The sequence below is a fragment of the Mesoplodon bidens genome (genome assembly GCF_964165515.1).
Source record: "Mesoplodon bidens genome assembly, chromosome: 1".
In the NCBI taxonomy this organism is placed as follows: Eukaryota; Metazoa; Chordata; class Mammalia; order Artiodactyla; family Ziphiidae; genus Mesoplodon; species Mesoplodon bidens.
The window spans coordinates 34,902,072-34,923,585 of record NC_138176.1 but is presented as its reverse complement, the minus strand read 5'-3'; the positions used below and the strand labels follow the sequence as shown (position 1 = coordinate 34,923,585).

At 41.6% G+C, this 21,514-nt stretch overlaps 1 protein-coding gene across 2 annotated transcripts in view; it reads right to left on the bottom strand.

Moving 5' to 3' along the window:
- MYOF (myoferlin) overlaps nt 1–21,514 on the bottom strand; it is a 157,946-nt gene that overhangs the window by 61,624 nt on the left and 74,808 nt on the right. For both annotated transcript variants that reach the window (XM_081249981.1, XM_081249982.1), the window contains exons 18-23: nt 21,381–21,505; nt 20,243–20,359; nt 6,664–6,841; nt 5,310–5,434; nt 3,038–3,144; nt 186–378 (exon numbers count right to left, since the gene is read on the bottom strand). In XM_081249981.1, the coding sequence (XP_081106107.1) occupies nt 186–378; nt 3,038–3,144; nt 5,310–5,434; nt 6,664–6,841; nt 20,243–20,359; nt 21,381–21,505 (845 nt within the window). The remainder of the gene's footprint in view (nt 1–185; nt 379–3,037; nt 3,145–5,309; nt 5,435–6,663; nt 6,842–20,242; nt 20,360–21,380; nt 21,506–21,514) is intronic.

Here is a 21,514-nt window from a genome sequence, read left to right as displayed (position 1 = left end):
TTCTTCTGCCCTGACCTCAATGATGCATCCATTAGCACCTCAGCCCAGTAATGCCTCAATTTCATCATGCTTTAGATCTGCTCAATATGCAAGATAATGCGCTAGATTTCCCTACTACCATCTCTATCCCTGGTGCCCTTCTACAGAATCCCTCCTCCATGTCAAGTGTAGTTTAAAAGCCTTACCTCTTCAGTCAGTTGCATTAATTTATCGAGCCAGTCCTCGATTTCTGCCAATGTGGACTTCACCTCTGTGGCCTCAGACCTCATCCTCACAGCTGCCTCGTGTATCTGGGAGAGAGCTCTGGATCGCAGCTTTTGGATGTGAGTATCAAGAACTGTGATATTAGGTTTTCCTTCTATGAGAGGCAACGTGTATCTAAAAACGGAAAAAGAACCAGAGAATATGCAGAAGAGCTTGCTAGGCTTCAGGACTGTCAAGTTCATTTACGGTTGGTTCCCATCTCACAAACCACATCAATTTCCTAATAGACTCCACAAAGTGTGACCAAGTCTAAGCTGAGGGTGAGTGTATGTGGCTTTAAGAGCAGACCTGCCAGACAGACTCTCCTAACTCTCATGGGGAATGCAGGGGGATGAAAATTCCAAAGCAATTCCTTGGGTTTGACCCAAGGCCCGTGGAGTCACTGGGAAGATGGAAACAGTGGCAGCAGTTGGGAGGAACTGGCCTTCCCTTCTTTTGCTTCCTATGATCACTGTACAGACCCACAAAATGAAGGAGAAGAACGGACATTAGAGATCATTTAGCGGAAGGCTTCCTAACCTAGGACCCATGCACCCCTAGGCAGTCTGCGGGTGGGCCTCTGGAGGTCTGTGAATCCCTGGAACTTATAAAGGAAAGTGTTTGTCTGTGTTGACATGCAGTGTGACATCATGATGAAGATGACATCATGATGAAGAACACAGGCTTTGGAGCTGACTATCTGGGTAAAAATCCTGGCTCCACCACTTACTAGTTCTGTGATCTTGACCAATTACTTAATCTCTTGTCTTCCCATCTTCAAATGTGGGAAAATAGTAACTACCTTTTAGGGTTGTGGTGAGAAGTAAATGAATTAATATATGGGGAGCCTTTAGAGCAATGCCTATCGCATAGTAAAGTCTAAATGGTGTTGCCATCATCGTCATCATATCATCAGGTACTCAGAGGGGTCCATTACCTCCCCAAAACGTTAAGAACCACTTGTGTAGGTCAAGCTCCCACTAGAACAGCTGAGCTGGAGCCAGGATTAGACTTTTTCTGCCAGGTCTCACAAGGGCTGCTGATGGGGTCACACGGTGAGGATGTCACCTATTCCAGGAAATTCTGCTCACATTGTTTCTACGTAGAATTTTCATTGGTTAGAATTTTACCCGGCTTTTCTTTTTTTTTTTTTTTTAGTATTTATTTATTAACTTATTTGGCCACACCAGGTCTTAGTTGTGGCACTCGGGATCTTCGCTGCGGCATGCAGGATCTTTTTAGTTGCAGCATGCGGCCTTCTTAGTTGCGGCATGCAGACTCTTAGTGGCGCCATGCGGATTTCTTAATTGCGGCATATGGACTTCTTAGTTGCGGCATGCGGACTCCCTAGTTGCGGCATGAGGCCTTCTTAGTTGTGGCATGGGGACTCTTAGTTGCGGCATGCATGCGGGATCTAGTTCCCCGACCAGGGATCGAACCCAGGCCCCTTGCATTGGGAGCAAGGAGTCTTACCCACTGGACCACCAGGGAAGAACCTTACTCAGCTTCTTAAATGAAGGAAATCCTAAATGACTTCCCTTAAACACAGATTTCCTAAAATTAAAAAGTGCCCAGTTGGATTCTTCAAAAATGGATTATTCAAAAACAGTATAAAAAATATCTCTTAAAATTCACAGGCATTTTATACATGAAAAGTATTACCAGATGTTTTTGTTTGGTTGCATTGGTAATTATGGCAATGCATTGGAAGGGTTAAGTCCCTGAAATGATTCTTTGAGGCAAAAATATAGACAGAAGCTGCTAGGCTCAGAGGTCACACATAAGACCTTCAACAAATAGATGCTGATGGTGGGAAACATGTAGCAGGAAAAGAAGTTATGCTAATAAACCCAACTTTGGGCCTCAGATGGGTCATTTCACCTCCTTGGGCCTCTGTTTTCTCATCTATAAAATAAGGGGACTGGAAGAGATGACCTCTTAGGACCCAGGTATAAATTCTCTGCATTTAAACAAGCACCCAGCAATACTTTGATCTCAGCTGCATGACAGTTACCTAGCTAAACCACTAGAGGGCACAAGAAGACTGGGAGACTTTGGGTTAGGAGCTTGGGATGGTGGGTAGGGGGTGCTGGACAGCCCTGATTCCTGCTGCTGGTTAGAAGGATTGAATATGGTTTTCTTTTGGAACTTCCCTGACCACTGCTCTATTGGCCAACATTTAAAATGAGTTTAGAATTATCACTTCCTCCTTTGATTTACAAATACCCTGAGATCTGAGCAGTTACCCTAAGTCATAGTTATGAAAGGTTCTCTGGCTTGGGTCGAACCTTTTGGCTTCACCTAAGGGAGGCTTGGCCAGAGTACTCATTACGCATCCAGTAAAAGAGCGAGTAAAAAGGCTGTTGCTAAAATTGTGTTTATGAATTCGGAACGCTGTTCTAAATGGTAATAGCAATGCCCCACCCCCAGATCCCATTTTCTGTGGGAACCAGGAGTCACCTTTCTTGGGGCAGTGGGCACACAAGGACCGCTGGGAGGCAGATCAGCTCCCTCCCCCCTTCCCCACCCCCTGCAGTAGGTTGCATTGGGACTATTTCCTGGAGTGGGACCTCAGCCTCCCTCAGCTGATTTAGAATTGGCACCAGATCGGAAAGTGGAGCTTTTCCTGCTGGTGATTCAGAGACGCTTCCAGTAACAGCCTTTTGAGAAGCTTGACTGATTCAAATTCATTTTTCAGGCGAACACTAGAAAATTCTAGAGACTCTTCAGGCCTTACAGTTTAAGGGAGGCGAGCACGGCTGGGAATTCTAAAGTACGAATAAGATCACTATACCTTGTGTCTTCTATGACTTCATCGATCAGCTTCAACCACATTTCTGCCAATTGGTTTGCGGGAATTTTACCTTGTATCCCTGATTTTAGAGCCTCTATTTTTGATTGCTAAAGAATTTGGAAAGGGAGGAAATAATTGGTAATTGTGCATTATACCTGGTAAAACTTTCATTTTCAAGAAAAAATACACAAGAAGACTTAACAGAAAAATGAAAAGTTTTTTTCTTTTACATTTAATAATGCTCACCATAGCTCAACACTATTTTTCTTCAAAATGCAATCAACACTGATACATATATTTAAGTAATAAGACAAGATTTTCATATAGCTTTGACCTTTGAAACCATGCAAATTTTAAGTATTCAAAAAACAAAAGAGAAACCAACAAGGATGGGGGAAAGAACTCTAAAATGGAATGTAAAACAGAAAAAAGTGAACCTAACTATATTTCAGATGAATAACATAACTACACTGAAGTAACCCAAGTAACTTTTGAGCACAATGTTTTTACTATATTCCCTTAGTTTGAAGGAAAGAACCATAAACATATCAAACTCTAAATAGCTTTGTTTTTTGCGGTACTTCACCTATGGATTTTAGGATTAAACTAATGAGTAAATATATCGAGGAAAACGGAAGCCAGGTTTCTCACTGTTGGAGAAGGGAGTTGTAAATACAGAAAGAGTGAGGACTAGAATAAACCCCATGATATTAAATGGAATTGGGGTTATCCTTATAAACTCAAATTGCATTCAGTATACTGAGAGATATAGAAATAAACATACATATGTATATACATGTGTGTTCTCATGCAAGTTTGTCTGCTGAGAAGGCCTAGAAGCAATGACATCTCAGTAGTAGTGAGCACTCCAATACCCAGACCTTGTTCTTCACATTCCATTCCTACTAAAAGGAACCAGAGTTCCTTGGAGAAATGGTGATTCCAGGGTTAGGGTACAGAAAGTACAAGGTAAGCTCAGGACAGATTATTGCATCACTTTGAGCATCTGCCAACAGAGAGGCTGAGGGAGAGCCCACCATGATCCCCAAAAGTCTGATCATGGAAATCCACTGTCCTGTCCAGATTAGTATGGAATTAGGACAGCTTGGTCAATGAAGAACAAAGATGAAAAATGCTGAAGAACACCCAAAACATAATTAGAATAGAGGTATGACCAATTCTCTACCACGTCCCTTGAGATGGAGATTGGAAAATACCACAACCACAATGCATACCAATTGTAGCTCTGTTATGTAAACAGTTATGCTTAAGTTAAATGTATAATTCTCCTTCAATATTGTCTTTAAAACATAAAACAATATTTTCAGATTTTGCCATGGGGTCTTAGAACAAGTATATTCCAGGACCCCCAAATGTCATGGTCCAACCCTGACAGGTTGGATCTTAGAAAAATTAGTATTCATGTAATGTAGAAATCAAAACACTAATACCAGATGGATTTTATCAGTACCTGATAGAAATAACTTAGTATCTTTGACTTAATTAGAAATATCCCAACCATGTTCTTCTTCTCCTCATCAATGTCAACTAGAAGGATAATCAAAGATATCACATCTATTCCCACCAGAGGGAACCCCTCCAACCTCCAAACAAGAAAGTCCACTGAGCCCACTTCTTCCCACAGTAGAGATTCTTACCGCTTTGATAGCAAACTCTAAGGGTTGCATGTTTCTACTGGAATGAACCACTCTGCACACCATACTTCACATACAAATTGTGGCAGAAACTGTGAGTTGTCCCCCTACTTCAACATCCATCCTCTCTTTTCCACAGTAAGACAACTTGCACCTGGACATATGCCTGCCCAGGCATAAGACTGTATTTCCCAACTCCCTTGTATTAAGAGGCGGTTGTATGACTGGATTCTGGCCAGTGGAAAATGAGTAGAAATCAAGCCTGTGACTTCTGAGTGTTTCCCTTGAAGGAAAAGGCCTGTGTCATCTTCTCCCCCTCTTTTCCCCTTCCTTCAGGCTGAAGGGTCGGGGTAGTGGCGAGCTGCCTCTACCATGCAGACTATGACAACTCCTTAGTGATAGCAGAGCAACAAGGGGGAAAAAGCCTGGGTCCCTAACACCACTGAACTTCCATACCAGCCTTGGATTACCTACCTCAGCTGTTACTAAAGAAATAGCTTTCATCTTGCTTACCATTATATTCTGAGGTCTTGTGGTACAGTGGCCTAACCTGCATTCTAAGTAACACATAATTCACTCTGTTTGGTGAAAAGGAAATGCAGAAAAGATGAACTCACCAGCCGTTCTGCCTTGACTAGGAGCATGTTCACTGCATCCAGGCGATGACTAATATCCTCCCAGTATGAAGTCAGTGTAACAACTGGCTTTGTGTGGGCCCAAGGCAAGTAGTAATAGTAGTTCCCTGGTGTAGAACATTGAGGGTCAGTGAACACTGAACACTTAAAATAAACAACACGTTTACTGAAAAGATGTGCAAACTGGACTGCTTGGGTAATCATAGGCCTGGGGGTGTGGTTTGGGGTGGTCTGGTTCTTTCATTTTATTTAATTAAGCAACTGAGGAATAAATAGAAAGTTCTTATTCATTTAGCCTGCTTTGAAAATCTCTACAAGACCCTAGTAAACCTAGCACAATGATCTCAGGATCTTTTGGTGATTCAGGACCATGTGTCTGAGCATCACTGATGATTACATAACACAGCAGAAGAAAATAGAGAGAGTATAGGAGATTAGACTATATGTGTTGTCCATGAAAACTGTTATTCTAAATAAATATTTTTGTTGGAAGTGGGACAAGAAAAAAGAATTTTCTGGTTTTTTAAAAGCCTTAGCTAGATACATGGAATTTGGTATTACTAAGAGCCTTACAGTAATTAAGAATTATTAGCCAACATTTTCTAGCACATTTTATATTTTAACACTACTTGTACAAAAATTAGGTAAAAACTATGGTGACAACCATTGGGGCATTTGATCAGAATTTCTCTCTCCCTTCTCTATACTCTCCAACCATTTGTCGATGTCTTTATAAGGGCACTCTCATACTCTGCCTTCTATTATGATTTATTTTATACACTAGAATGTAAGCTCCTTAAAAGCAGGGACTGTTTCTCATTTATCTTTGTTCAAATACAGCTATTTAATCCTCATGGCAACTCTGGAGAAGATGAAGAAACTGAGGGTTAGAATGAAGTGATACGGCTAAGGTCGTAGTGCTGGGAAGTAACTGAGCCAAGACCAGAAGCTTGATTTTCCATCCACTTCAACTACTCAATCTAAGAGTGATTTGGGGCCTGGCAGGGCAGAGGTGGGCTGGGGCAGGAGCTGTTTGGGAGGAGGCTCAGTGTTCAGCTAGTTGTCATCTTGTGACTTTACAAAACACAGCAAGTGTTAAAGTTGGGCATGGGAGGGGGCATTGGAGTACAGCCAAGGGTCTGCAGCTTCTAGGGTCTGACCATTCTTGAAGGTGCCTGAACTCCAGCCACCTCTCCTCCCCATTCAACGTTTCCCGATCCACTAAGCATATGCTGGGGATAATGGCTGCCAGAGGGAGAATACACTGCATGCTTCTCGTCCTGTGGTGTACCCACTGTAAATGAGTACAGGAGAGAATGGCCAGTGTCAGTCTTACCATCAAACACAGCACGGCTGTATTGAGTGCTTGATGCCAAAGGCTTACAGGTCGTGTCAAACTTGTTGCCATAGTTCCCAATGCTGACTTCAAACTGAATGGCCTCGCCAACGTCTTGCAACATGGTGGCCGAATGGAACACAGCAGACAGGCTGTACTTCCGCCTTCGCTGATATTTCTACAAAGTATGAGCAGACATAAGGCTCAGAGAAGCTTCTTTTGCTCTTGTTTACATGTGGAATTCTAGCAGTTGTAATTCTAACCGTAATAATTAGTGTTGAGTTAAATGCCAGTGGAGAATGTTCTTAGATCTAGCAGTTCCCCCTGTACTCAAACAAGTGGGCAAAGACAGAAGTACCAGGATGTTCATTGCAGAGTTGATTGAAATAGAGAAGAAAATGAAAACAATACAAATGTTTAACAATAGGCCACTCATTAAGCAAATTATGTTACATCCATATAATGGAATGAAAGTTCATAAAAAGGCTTAGGTAGATTCATATGTACAAACATGGAAAAAAGGTATATTTTTAACTGAACCCATTAAATATATATTTTAATACTGGCATGTGCACAAAGAAAGTCTGGAAGAATATAAATCAACTTGTTAACAGTAGTTATGTTGGGGAAGGTAGAGAGATTATGGCTAACTTTACTGTCTAACTTATACATTTCTAATAGTTTGAATTGTTTAAAGTATTAATTTTCTAATCAGAAACAATGAAGACTTTTAGGACTTCCCTGGTGGTGCAGTGGTTAAGGACCCGCCTGCCAGTGTAGGGGACATGGGTTCGAGCCCTGGTCGGAGAAGATCCCATATGCCGCGGAGCAACTAAGCCCGTGTGCCACAACTACTGAGCCTGCACTCTAGAGCCCGTGTGCCACAACTACTGAAGCCCATGCGCCTAGAGCCCGTGCTCCTCAACAAGAGAAGCCACCGCAAAGAGAAGCCCATGCACCGCAACGAAGAGTAGCCCCTGCTTGCCACAACTAGCGAAGAGCCCACGTGCAGCAACGAAGACCCAACGCAGCCAAAAATAAATAAATTTATTAAGGAAAAAAATGACTTTTACTGTCAGAGTCTCTTCAGCAAGTGGTGTTGGGAAAGCTGGACAGCCACATGTAAATCAATTAAGTTAGAACACATCCTCACACTATACACAAAAATAAACTCAAAATGGCTTAAATATTTAAATATAAGAAATGACACCATAACACTTCTAGAAAAGAACATATGCAAAACATCCTCTGACATAAATCCTAGCAACATTTTCTTAGGTCAGTCTCCCAAGGCAATAGAAATAAAAGCAAAAATAAACAAATGAGACCTAATTAAACTTACAAGCTTACAGCAAAGGAAACCATAAACAAAACAAAAAGACAACCTACAGACTGGGAGAAAATATCTGCAAGTAATGCAACTGACAAGGGCTTAATTTACAAAATATACAAACAGTTCATACAACTCAATAACAAAAAAAAGCAAACAGGGCTTCCCTGGTGGCGCAGTGGTTGAGAGTCCGCCTGCCGATGCAGGGGACACGGGTTCGTGCCCCGGTCTGGGAAGATCCCACATGCCGCAGAGCGGCTGGGCCCATGAGCCATGGCCGCTGGGCCTGCACGTCCGGAGCCTGTGCTCCGCAACGGGAGAGGCCACAACAGTGAGAGGCCCGCGTACCGAAAAAAAAAAAAAAAAAAAGCAAACAACCCAATCAAAAAATGGGCAGAAGACCTAAATAGACATTTCTCCAAAGAAGACATACAGATGGCCAATAGGCACACGAAAAGATGCTCAAATTATTAATTATTAGAGAAATGCAAATCAAAACTACAGTGACATATCACCTCACACTGGTCAAAATGGCTATCATTAAAAACTCTACAAATAGTAAATGCCAAAGAGGGTGTAGAGAAAAGGGAACCCTCCTACACTGTTGGAGGGAATGTAAATTCTTACGCCCATTATGGAAAACAGTATGGAGATTCCTCAAAAAACTAAAAAAAAGAGTTGCCATATAATCCAGCAATCCCACTCCGTCATATATCCAGAGAAAACTCTAATTAGAAAAGATACACGCACACCAATGTTCACAGCAGCACCGTTTACAATAGCCAAGACATGAGCAACCTAAGTGTTCATCAACGGATGAATGGATAAAGATGTGGTACATATATACACCTCAGCCATAAAATACTACTACTCAGCCATAAAAAAGAATGAAATAATGCCATTTGCAAAAACATGGATGCAACTAAAGATTACCATACTAAGTGAAGCAAGTCAAAAAGGGAAAGACAAATATCATATGATAACACTTATATGTGGAATCTAAAATATGATACAAATGAACTTATTTACAAAGCAGAAACAGACTCACAGACATAGAAAACAAACTTACGGTTACCAAAGGGGAAAGGGGAGGGGGGATAAATTAGGAGTTTGGGATAAGCATATATAAACTACTATATACAAAATAGATAAACAACAAGGTACTACTGTATAGCACAGGGAACTATATTCAATATCATATAATAAACCATAATGGAAAAGAATAAGATATGTATAACTGAATCACTTTGCTGTTCACCAGAAACTAACACAACACTGTAAATGAACTATACTTCAATTAAAAAAAAAAAGACTTTTACTGTTAGATTTAAAAATAAATGAAATGAGGTACACTTATTTTTCTGAAATAGAGATCAAACATTGTTCTTTTTAAAATTTATTTTGTATTTTTAAATTTTTTTATTGACGTATAATTAACTTACAATATTTTATTAGTTTCCAGTGCACAACCTAGTGATTTGATATTTTTATACATTACAAAATGATCACAAGTATAATTGCCATAAAGTTATTACAATATTATTGACTATATTCCCTGTGCTGTACATTACATCCCTGTGACATTTATTTTATAACTGGAAATGTGTAGCTCTTAATCTCCTTCACCTTTTCACCCATCCCCCCACACCCCTCCCCTCTGGCAACCACCAGTTTGTTCTCTGTATCTGTGAGTCTGTTTCTGTTTTGTTATGTTTGTTCACTTGTTTTGTTTTTTAGATTCTACATGTAAGTGAAAGTGCTCTTTTTATAGAGTACAGCCAGAAGGAAGACGAGGAGATTATTTGACTGGCTATAGCTTAAGTGGTTGCATTATTTGGGAAAGCTCACTTGGCTATTTGTGATTTGTTGTCCTTTGCTTTTGATTTCTTAATCTTGAGATATTGCCAGGCCTAGGTTTTGGTTGCTTATGTAGGCTGCCAAGACTTTAGAACCACCACCATCTAATGGTCTCCTTGTTTAATTAACAGTGTGTATACACTACATTTTTGTTCATCCATTCAAAAAATCAGTAGATTCATGGTTGCTTCCACATTTTGGCTATTGTGAATGCTGCTGCTATGAACATGAGTGTACAGATATCCATTTGAGTCCCTGCTTTAAATTCTTTGGGGTATATACCCAGCAGTGAATTGCTGGATCATATGGTAATTCTCTTTTAAACTTCCTGAGGACCATTTTAAGAACATCTGACAGTGACTATAGTTTGCTGTCTTAAAGCAGCAGTCCCCAACCTTTTTGGGACCAGGGACCAGTTTTGTGGAAGACGATTTTTCCACAGATGGGGCGGGAGGGGGACACAGATGGTTCAGGTGGTAATGTGAGCAATGGGGAGCAGCAGATGAAGCTTTGCTCACCTGCTGCTCACCTCCTGCTGTGCAGCCCAGTACTGGTCCATGGCCCAGGGGTTGGGGACCCCTGTCTCAAAGAACCTTGGGGAGAGAGATCAAGATGGTGGAGGAGTAGGACATGAAGCTCACTGCCTCCCACAAATGCATCAGAAATACATCTATATATGGAACAATTCTAACAGAATATCTACTGAATGCTGGCAGAAGACCTTAGACCTCTGAAAGGGCAAGAAAATCTCCATGTAACCAGGTAGGACAAAAGAAAAAAAAAAAAAAAAAAAGAAAGTGAGAAAGGAATTGGGATGGGACCTGCACCCCTGGCAGGGAGCTGTGAAAGAGGCAATGTTCCTGCACCCTGGGAAGTCCCCTCACCAGTGAAGAGATCAGCTGGGACAGAGGAGGAGCTTTGGAGCCTCAGAGGAGAATGCAGCAACTGGTTTGCAGCAGCTAGAATGGAGAGAGACCTGCACAGGCAGTCAGTGCCATCACTTTGCACTCCCTAGTCTAAGATCCCTAAAACAGAGATTAAAATAACAATAGAAAAAAAAATCAATAAAACCAAGAGCTGATTCTTTGAAAGGGTAAACAAGATTGACACACCTCTGGCCAGGCTCACCAAGAAGAAAAGAGAGAGAACTCAAATAAACAAAATAAGAAATGGAAAAGGAGACATAACAACCAATACTGCAGAAATACAAAAAACCATAAGGGAATACTATGAACAATTATATGCCAACAAATTCAACAACCCAGAAGAAATGGACAAGTTTCTAGAAACATACAGCCCACCAAAACTGTATCAAGAAGAAATAGATAATTTGAACAGACAGATCACTAGAGGTGAAATAGAATCTGTAATTTAAAAATAACTCCCTACAAAGTGTGAAGTCCCTGTGAAGTCCAAGAGGGCTTCACAGGTGAATTCTACCAAACATACAAAGAAGAACTTATGCCAATCCTTCTCAAACTCTTCCGAAAAACTGAAGAGGAGAGGATACCCCCAAAGACATTCTATGAAGCCAACACCACCCTGACACCAAAACCAGACAAAGATACCACCAAAAAAGAAAATTACAGGCCAATATCTTTGATGAATATAGATGCAAAAATTCTCAACAATGTATTAGCAAACCAAATCCAACAACACATAAAAAAGATCAAACACCACAACCAAGTGGGATTCATCCCAAGTTCACGTGGATGGTTCAACGTATGCAAATCAATCAGTGTTATACACCACATAAACAAAAGACAAGATAAAAACCACATGATCATCTCAATAGATGCAGAAAAAGCATTTGAAAAAATTCAACATCCATTCACGATAAAAAAACTCTTACCAAAGTGGGTATAGAGGGAACATATCTCACCATAATAAAAGCTATTTATGACAAACCCACAGCCAATACAATACTCAACAGTGAAATGCTGAAAGCCTTCCCACTAAAATCTGGAACAAGACAAGGATGCCCACTCTCACCTCTTCTATTCAACATAGTATTTGAAGTCCTAGCCATAGCAATCAGATAAGAAAAAGAAATAAAAGGTATCCAAATTGGAAGGGAAGAGGTAAAATTGTTATTATATGCAGATGACATGATTCTATATATAGACAACCCTAAGGATGCCACACAAAAACTACCAGAACTGACAAACAAATTCAGCAAGGTAGCAGGATACAAGATTAACATACAGAAATCAGTTGCATTTTTTACACTGAGAATGACATCTCAGAAAGGGAATGTAAAAAACAATAGTTTTCAAAATCGCACCCCCAAAAATAAAATGCTTAAGAATAAACCTGACCAAGGAGATGAAAGACTTATATGCTGAGAACTATTAAACATTAATAGGGACTTCACTGGTGGTGCAGTGGTTAAGAATCCACCTGCCAATTCAGGGGACATAGGTTCAAGCCCAGGTCCAGGAAGATCTCACATGCCGCGGAACAATTAAGCCCATGTGCCACAACTACTGAGCCTGCACTCTAGAGCCTGTGAGCCACAGCTACTGAGCCCACATGCCACAACTACTGAAGCCCACACTCCTAGAGCCTGTGCTCCACAACAAGAGAAGCCACTGCAATGAGAAGCCTATGCACCGCAACGAAGAGTAGCCCCCGCTTGTTGCAACTAGAGAAAGTCTGTGTGCATCAACAAAGACCCAATAATTTATTTTAAAAAACCAACATTAATAAAGGAAATTGAAGATGATTCAAAGAAATAGAAAGATATCCCATGCTGTTGGGTTGGAAGAATTAATATTGTTAAAATGCCCATACTACACAAAGCAACCTACAGATTTAATGCAATCCCTATCAAATTACCCAGGACACTTTTCACAGAACTAGAATAATCATAAAATTATATGGAACCATAAAAGACTCAGAATTGAGGGCTTCCCTGGTGGCGCAGTGGTTGAGAGTCCGCCTGCCGATGCAGGGGACATGGGTTCGTGCACCGGTCTGGGAAGATCCCACATGCCGCAGAGCGGTTGGGCCCGTGAGCCATGGCCGTTGGGCCTGCGCGTCCGGAGCCTGTGCTCCGCAACGGGAGAGGCCACAACAGTGAGAGGCCCACATACAGCAAAAAAAAAAAAAAAAAAAAAAAAAGACTCAGAATTGCTAAACCAATCCTGAAGAAAAAGAACAAAGCAGGAGGCATAGCCCTCCCAGGCTTCAGACAATACTACAAAGCTACAGTAATCAAAACAGCATGGTATTGGCACAAAAACAGACATGGATCAATGGAACAGAATAGAGAGTCCAGAAATAAACCCACACACCTTTAGTCAATTAATCTTTGACACAGGAGGCAAGAATATACAATGGGAAAGAGTCTCTTCATCAAGTGGTGTTGGGAAAATCGGATGGCCACATGTAAATCAATGAAGTTAGAACACACCCTCTCACCATACACAAAAATAAACTCAAAATAGCTTAAAGACTTAAATATAAGACATGACACCATAAAACTCCTAGAAGAGATCCTAGGGAATTCCCTGGAATCCCAGTGGTTAGGACTCCATGCTTCCATTGCAAGGGGCATGGGTTTGATCCCTGGTCAGGGAACTAAGGTCCTGCAAGCCACACAGCATGGCCAAAAGAAAAAGAGCAGATCCTAGACAAAACATCCTCTGACATAAATCATACCAATGTTTTCTTAGGTCAGTCTCCCAAGGCAATAGAAATACAAATGAAAAGAAACAAATGGGACCTAATCAAAGCTTTACAAGCTTTTGCACACCAAAGGAAACCATAAAAAAAAAGAAAAAAAAGAAAGAAAGAAAAGACAACCTACAAAATGGGAGAAAAGTATCTGTAAGTGATGCAATTGACAAGGGCTTAATTTACAAAATACACAAACAGCTCATACAACTCAACAACAAGAAAACAAACAACCCAATCGAAAAATGGGCAGAAGACCCAAATAGACATTTCCAAAGAAGAAATACAAATGGCCAATAGGCACATGAAAAGATGCTCAACTTTGCTAATTATCAGAGAAATGCAAATCAAAACCACAATGAAGTACCACCTCACACTGGTCAGAATGGCCATCATTAAAAACTCTACAAATAATAAATGCCGGAGAGGGTGTGGAGAAAAGGGAACCCTCCTACACTGTTGGTGAGAAAGTAAGTTGGTAGAGGCACTATGGAAAACAGTATAGAGGTTCCTCAGCAAACTAAAAATAGAATTGCCATATGATCCAGCAATCCTACTCCTGGGCATATATCCAGAAAAAACTCTAATCCAAAAAGATAGATGCTCCTCTAGTTTCATAGCAGCACTAACCACAATAGCCAAGACATGGAAACAACCTAAATGTCCATCAACAGATGAATGGATAAAGAAGATGTGGTACACATATACAAAGGAATACTACTCAACCATAAAAAAACCCCGAAATAATGCCATTTGCAACAACATGGATGCAACTAGAGATTATCATACTAAGTGAAGTAAGTCAGAAAAAGAAAGACCGATACGATATGATATCACTTATATGTGGAATGTAAAATATGACACAAATAAACCTATTTATGAAAGAGAAACAGACTCATGGACATAGAGAACAGACTTGTGGTTGCCAAGGGGGAGGGGCTTGGGAGATGAAGGAGTGGGAGATTGGGTTTAGCAGATATAAGCTATTATATATGGAATGGATAAATGACATAAATATATGTCCTACTGTATAGCACAGAGAACTATATTCAGTATCCTATGATAAACCGTAATGGAAAAGAATATTAAAATGAATATATATATGTAACTGAATCACTTTGCTGTATAGCAAAAATTAACACAACACTGTAAATCAACTATACTTCAATAAAAAGAAAAATACCTTGGGATATTCCACTATTACAAAATCTCCATTTTAGTTAAAGAAATTTTTGACATAGTACAATTGAAACCTCCCATAGGATTTCATTAGAAACCCCTGAGTCTCAATCTTTTTTGAAAGACTTTCTAAAACACTGATTTGCAACCTTAGCTGCAAATTGGATCACCCAAAGAGCTTTTATATATTTATATATATGCGTTTCTATCTGGGCCCCATCTTCCGGAGACTCTGCCTGGGCATTTCAATTTGAAAAACTTCCCTACCTTAGTCCTCTGTCACTTTGGTAGACAGGGGCTTGAGGGACTTTTGTCACTTGTCAGGAGTCCCCTTAACTACCCACAACTAAGCCCCCTGAACTATCCATGGTTCAGAAATGCTGTGGAAATTTGAGGTTTGGTTTAAATTACTGCGTGAAAATTACAAGGTAGGAAGTTATTTGTATTAATCAGACCTTATATATACAGCATATCTTCTTCTTTGTAAACCATCTAGGATGATATCAGAGAAGGGAAGGGGCAAAAATATGAAACGTAATTTGGGGCCTAAGTCAGGGCCCAGAAAAAACGAACAGTATTTAAGCCAGAGCTGCCTGTTACTGCAGAAGAGAACGAAGGCACGTCAAGAGGTGCTGCAGAGAGGCGGGGATACCGCCTCTGGCTGGGCTGGCTCTGCCCTGCACACCTCCACACGGCCAGGGTTCCATTAGATCTCCCTGGATTTCCCCACGCAGAACTCACAGTCACCCGCAGAAGCCCTGACAGGACCCTCACCCTGGAGGGTCTGAGCTCTAAGATAATAAGTGGTGTTTCTGGCCAGCACAACTCCTAACAGAGTGGGCTCACACTGTGAGCAAGCCACTCAAGATGGAGCAGCTCCCTGGACCACTTTGTAGGTTAAAGTCCAAGAGGAGCGCCCCTACCATCTGCTCACCTGCCCCAGAGCCCCATGAGCCTGGAGTAATAGTGAAGCTGAGAATTCTGCCCTTCCCCAGCCCTTTCCTACTCCGTACCCTGTGCCCTCAAGCACAAAGAGGTGGCGAGAAGTAATTAGCAACACAGTTTAGAGCACTCTGAAGCCTCAGCTCCCACCCCCCACCCCCGCCCCAACTTAGTAGCCTTGGGGCAAAACCTCCTACAACAGAGAAAGTTGAAGAATATAAATTATAGTCTACCGAACTATAATTCAACCCATCCATTGATGGATGTTTCTTTAACTTTGCAGGGCCTTGGGGCTCTCTTTCTGATCCTCAGTGACCAGTGCAAATTGTAGGTGTAGGTGGTATAAGGGAGAGTTTCAGAAGTATCGATAAATTTGGGGAAGGGGGTGAGTTTTGTCAAGCAGAATACTGGTAAGAGGTAGCAAGTAACAGCTCATAAAAGTGGCCGTGGGCCCAGGAGGCAGGGACATTAAGGGTCAATGACAAGGAAACTGTGCCAAGGAAAAGTGCCCAACTTGCCACCTTTGGTCTAAAGGAGCTGATGGATGAATCTCAATGTGTTGTTTCAAGAAATATTTATTGACACTTAACATGGGCCAGACCAATGGGAGCTCTAAGCCTGGGGTTGCAACAGCTGATCTTCTTCTACCTGCCTGATTCCTTAGGAAAGCACCCAGGCTGAACGCTGCTGCATCTCTCACGGGGTCTCCTAACCAAGCTCATCTGGAGCACCAGGTTGACTTCTGCTCTAGGGACATGGGGGAGCTCTGGGCTCTTTGGCAACTGAGTAGGAAAAAGTCACTCTTCCTCCTGTGTGTCTCCTTTACTCTCACACTACGATCACACCGTCCATACTTCTGACGCCAGATGTGGGGAGGATATTCCCACACTGAGCAATTCTGCCACACCAGCTAGGTATCGTACAATTTAACTCAATTTTGACACTGGCCACCTGGAGATAATATCAGATCCCACAGGTTAAGGGCTCAGTCCCACAAAACTGCCCTACCCACTTCACCTGAACTTTTGACCCATTAGCCATAAATTGGAGGTTCCCACAATCCCCTCTTCAGGTTAGCTTAATTTGCTAGAGCAGCTCATAAAACTCAGGAAAACAGTTTACTTACTGTTTATGGGTTAATATAAAAGGATATGATAAAGGATGCAGATGAACATCCAGATGGAAGAGATGCATAGGGCAAGGTTTGTGGGAAGAGGCACAGAGCTTCCACGCTCTCTCTGCACACACCACTCTCCCAGTACTTGCATGAGTTCACCAACCCGGAAGCTCCCTGAAACCCATACCTTGGGGATTTTATGAGGCTTTTATCATGTAGGCGTGATAAACTATTAACCCAATTTCCAGCCCCTCTCTGAAGAATAATGGGGGATTGGGCTGAAAGTTCCAGCTTCTAATCATGGCTTGGTGACCAGCCCCCAACCAGGAGCCCACCAAGTCGCCTCATTAGAACAAAAAGACTTTCTTATCACCCAGGAAAGATAAGGGACTTAGGAGCTCTGTGTCAGGAACCAGAGTCAAAGACCAAATATCAGAACAAAAGATGTTCACAAGTGCTCTTATCACTTCGGAAATTACAGGGGTTTTAGAAGCTCTTTGCCAGGAACCAGAGAGAGAAACATATATTCTATTATTTCACAAGGACCAAGTTGCCCTTCTGTCGAAGCCTCTTCAACTCTACCAGAAAGTTTCATTACTTGCATATGACCGGGTCACGGGATCTTTTTAAGTTGGGCAAGGGTCAGGATCACCTTCTTGATTGGCCAGTCTCATGAAATCCTCTCAGCAGCTGCACAAGTCTGCTCATCTCACTCTCTTCCTGGACTCCTGGTTGCTTGAACTGTGGGTTTATCCTTGGCACCTCAGCTCCTTTCCTGCTTTTTAATTTTGTTGGGGTTTCGGTTTATATAATTCATTTCTGTTTTTATTACATTTGTGACACAAACCATTCTGGGTTTAATCATTTGGAGCAAAGAAAACTAATTCAGTTTTGTATTTCAGTTTTAAAAAGCTATTCTTTCATATTGTTGACATATACCGTGGGCAGTAAATATCATTGGTTCTTTGTTTCTATATTTTGCTTTTATCTTAGTTAACTTTACGACATAAGCTTCTTTATGTGTTTAATTATTTGGAGTAAAGAAAACTAATTTGGTTTTGCATTCTGGTAGCTAAAGAGTTTTTCCTTTACACTTTGCTAGGCTTCTTCCTTTCCCTTCCCCTTCTCCCCTCTATTATTAACGCTTAGAGCAAAGAGAAGGGTCGTGGACTTAAATTGTGTTCTGGTGATGGAACAAGGAGGCACTGCGATTGCTGAGAAGCCACAACAACATTTTTGCCTAACCGCAATTCCAACTGGATCTTCAAGAGCCATCGGTAACTACTCAAGGCCAGAACGACCCATGCGTTTCCATGGAGGCCTTTGGGTGGTTTCTAGCCGTTCTCTGGCATGATCCTGGCAGTAAATAGTACGTAAGCTACTCCACCTCTCCCCCTACCTGCTCCTCTTTTCCCTTTTTCTTAACTTGTCCTTAAGATCTATTATGATTCCTGGACTTCAGAGGTGATGGTGCTGTGGAGTGGACAGACTCAGGCCAGGACCCTGCTGACTGGACGAACCTGTTGCTTTTGACTCAGTGTCTCTTTAACAAGTAAAAAACAAACCAATATTAATTTACACTGCATGATCCCACAACATGAACCCTTCTTGGAATGCAGGGTAAGTAAGGGGAGGGCAGCAGCCTGAGGAAGCCTTTTGGGCAGGGGAGAGGGGTAGGATGGGGTGGGGGAACCCGCAAGGAGAGGCCATAGGCAGGGGGGCATCAGTTAGCTGGCTGCCCCGGCAAACAATTCAGATTTCTGGAACATGTAAGGACCAACCCAGGATTCGTAGAAGTAGCTGGAGAAGAGGTGGTATGTTTGTGTCTATATATAAAATAATGGAGTATTATTCAGCCACAAGAAAGAAGGAAATCCTCTATTTGCCCGATAACATGGATGGACCTGGAGGGCATTATGCTAAGTGAGATAAGTCAGACTGAGAAAGACAAATACTGTGTTATATCACATATATGTGGAATCTAAAAAAGCTGAATTCATAGAAGCAGAAAGTAGAATGGTCATTACTAGGGGTTGGGGGAATTGAGGAGATGCTGGTCAAAGGGTACAGACTTGCAGTTAGAAAATGAATAAGTTCTGGAAATCTAATGCACATCACTGTGGTCATAGTCCATAATACTGTATTATGTATCAATACTTTAAAGCTGCTAAGAGACTAGATCTTAAAAGTTCTCACCACAAAAAATGATAGTTCTGTGACATGAGAGAAGCGTTAGCTAACAGTAGGGAGGTATTCATACTGCAATATATAAATGCACCAAATCAACACACTGTACACCTTAAACCTACACAATGTTATGTGTCACATGTCAATTTTTTTAAAGTTCAAAAATAAAATAAACTATCATGATTTACCAAAAAGAAAAAACAACAGTCATAATAATGGTATAGGATGTGCCAGAAACAATTCAGTGAGCAAGAGAGACAAGGTTAATTTAATATCAGGCTATCCATCACACACAACACACATGCTAACAAATCTGTACTGCAGATGTCAATTAACTGACAAGGGAAAAAAATTAAGCATTTAACTGTTTCATGATAAGAATATTCTTTTTTTTGTATTTATTGCCTTGAATTAATTACAATGACATTTGAATTTACTAGGAAAAAACTACATCTGTGGCTCTTTGCCATAAGAATCATGGATGTTATGCATAAGTTGTCTCCATAGTGGTGAAAGAGCTGATTTTAAAAAAAGAAAAAGAAACAAGGACCCACTGTATAGCACAGGGAACTATACTCAGTATTTTGTAATAATATATAAGGGAAAAGAATCTGAAAAAGAATATATATGTATATGTGTTGCATATCTATATATATGTATGTGTATGTATATATATATAACTGAATGACTGTGCTGTACACCTGAAAACTAGCATGACATTGTAAATCAACCATAGTTCAATAAAAATTTTTTAAAAAATAAAGAATAAGAAATAGTTGGCAAGGTGAACTTGGAAGACTTCCTATCTTCGAGGAGGAGTGGCGTCTCAGAGCTGCTGTAATGTGGGCATTAATATAAACATGCCCTCACATGCTGGGAAGCCTGAGACATGGCAATTACTTCTGAAAATGGAAGTGACTAGTGATGGCAGCTATATCATTTGGAACGGCTCTTGTGGCCTCCTCCCCACGATACACCCAAGCCCAGTTAGCAAACAGGCCATTCAATTTGGGGGTATCACTGCTCTTGCTGGTTTTCAGTAGGGTAGTAACATCTCAAAGATAAAGCAAGTCTCATCACCCCCATAGGGCTGTGTTAGATAGACCAAGAGGGTGTGGAGCGGCACTTGCTATGACTCCCATCTCTCCACCTCTGCCACAGCCGACCCTTCAGTCCCTGGATGCCCCCTTCAGGCCTGCTGGCTCAGGCAGGCCAGCACTAACCACCCCACCTCCAACCCTCTGTAACACCCTTTCCATACCACACACGGTCCACACTCCAACATTTACCTCAACAAGCAGCAGGTCATCATTTGAAATGGGCTCAAGCTTTTTATCTGGGGGTGTCTTTTCAAGTAAAGTGCTTAATTCAACCAAGATTCTGCCTCTGTAGGCAACTCCTTCCCCCTGAAAGGCAACAGCACAGGATTATTCTTCTAGGCATGAACAACAGTGAAAAGATCTGTCCCTCTATTTGGGCTCATCCAGCTACAACTTTAAGTTTCTCCTTCGCAAAATGAATCAGTCAGCAACTCTCTCAGCTGGTCTTTGGTATCTGAAAGAAGAGCCAATGACTTCAGGAGGGATCCCAAAGAGAGCCGGGGCTGAAAGGGATCTTAGTCACGGCTGGTGTCAGAGGCTTTCGAGTCATGCTCGGATCAAGAAAGGGTTCCCAGATGCTGGGTGGGAGTGGAAGGGGCTCAAAGTCTCCCTCACCCAAATTCAGCTCTGCATTTATCTGCATTAACGTTGCTCCTTTCCTCAGAAATGGGAGGCTGCCATGTTGGCAACCAGGGCAAGTCTCAGAGTAGCCAGGAAATAAAAGAGGAAGATGTTCTGGGTGCGGCTGGGTGTGAGTATTAATTGTGACTACTCCTCCCAATATACCAAGCAGTGTTGGCAACACAACCCTCTGGAGAGGAAGTGAAAGCTTCCACCTCCACGCCCACCCCCATCCCCAGGGCTTTCTCTCTACCCTCGCTCTTTTCGTGGGCTTTGGGAGCTAACTAACAGACAGTACTTGGGCTTCTAATGTGGTGGAAAGACCACTTCCCATCTCTGGGCCTCCATGTCCTTGTCTATAAAATGAAGAGGTTGGATCGGATCAGGGATAGCAATGTCAAGCATGTCACCTCCAGTCTTTCGGCAAATTCCTAGAACATGGCATTGAATGGAATTCTGAGGTAGCACATTTGCTTTTTGGAAAGAGCCAACATTGATTACAGACATCTGCCTTAAGTCTAGGATGGGGGAATGGCCACACTATGCATTTGCAATTGCCACATTAGATGATCACTTGATCAGTCATCTGGTGGGTCTCTGGGGGTGGGGGTGGGGTCCCCTAAATGAGACTTGATTAATAACCATTAGAAGAAGGAATCACATTAATCAGTGTTCACTAATAACAAACCTTAATTGAAGAACTAACCTTTCCAGTATTTAGCTCATCATAGGGATCTGGGAATCCCGTGTACTCTCTGGGGCTTCCATAAAGGTTCAGATAACAAGGTCCAAAAGTTGGAACAAAGCCCACCTCTGTTTCTCCTGTATTTGCTGAGAGAT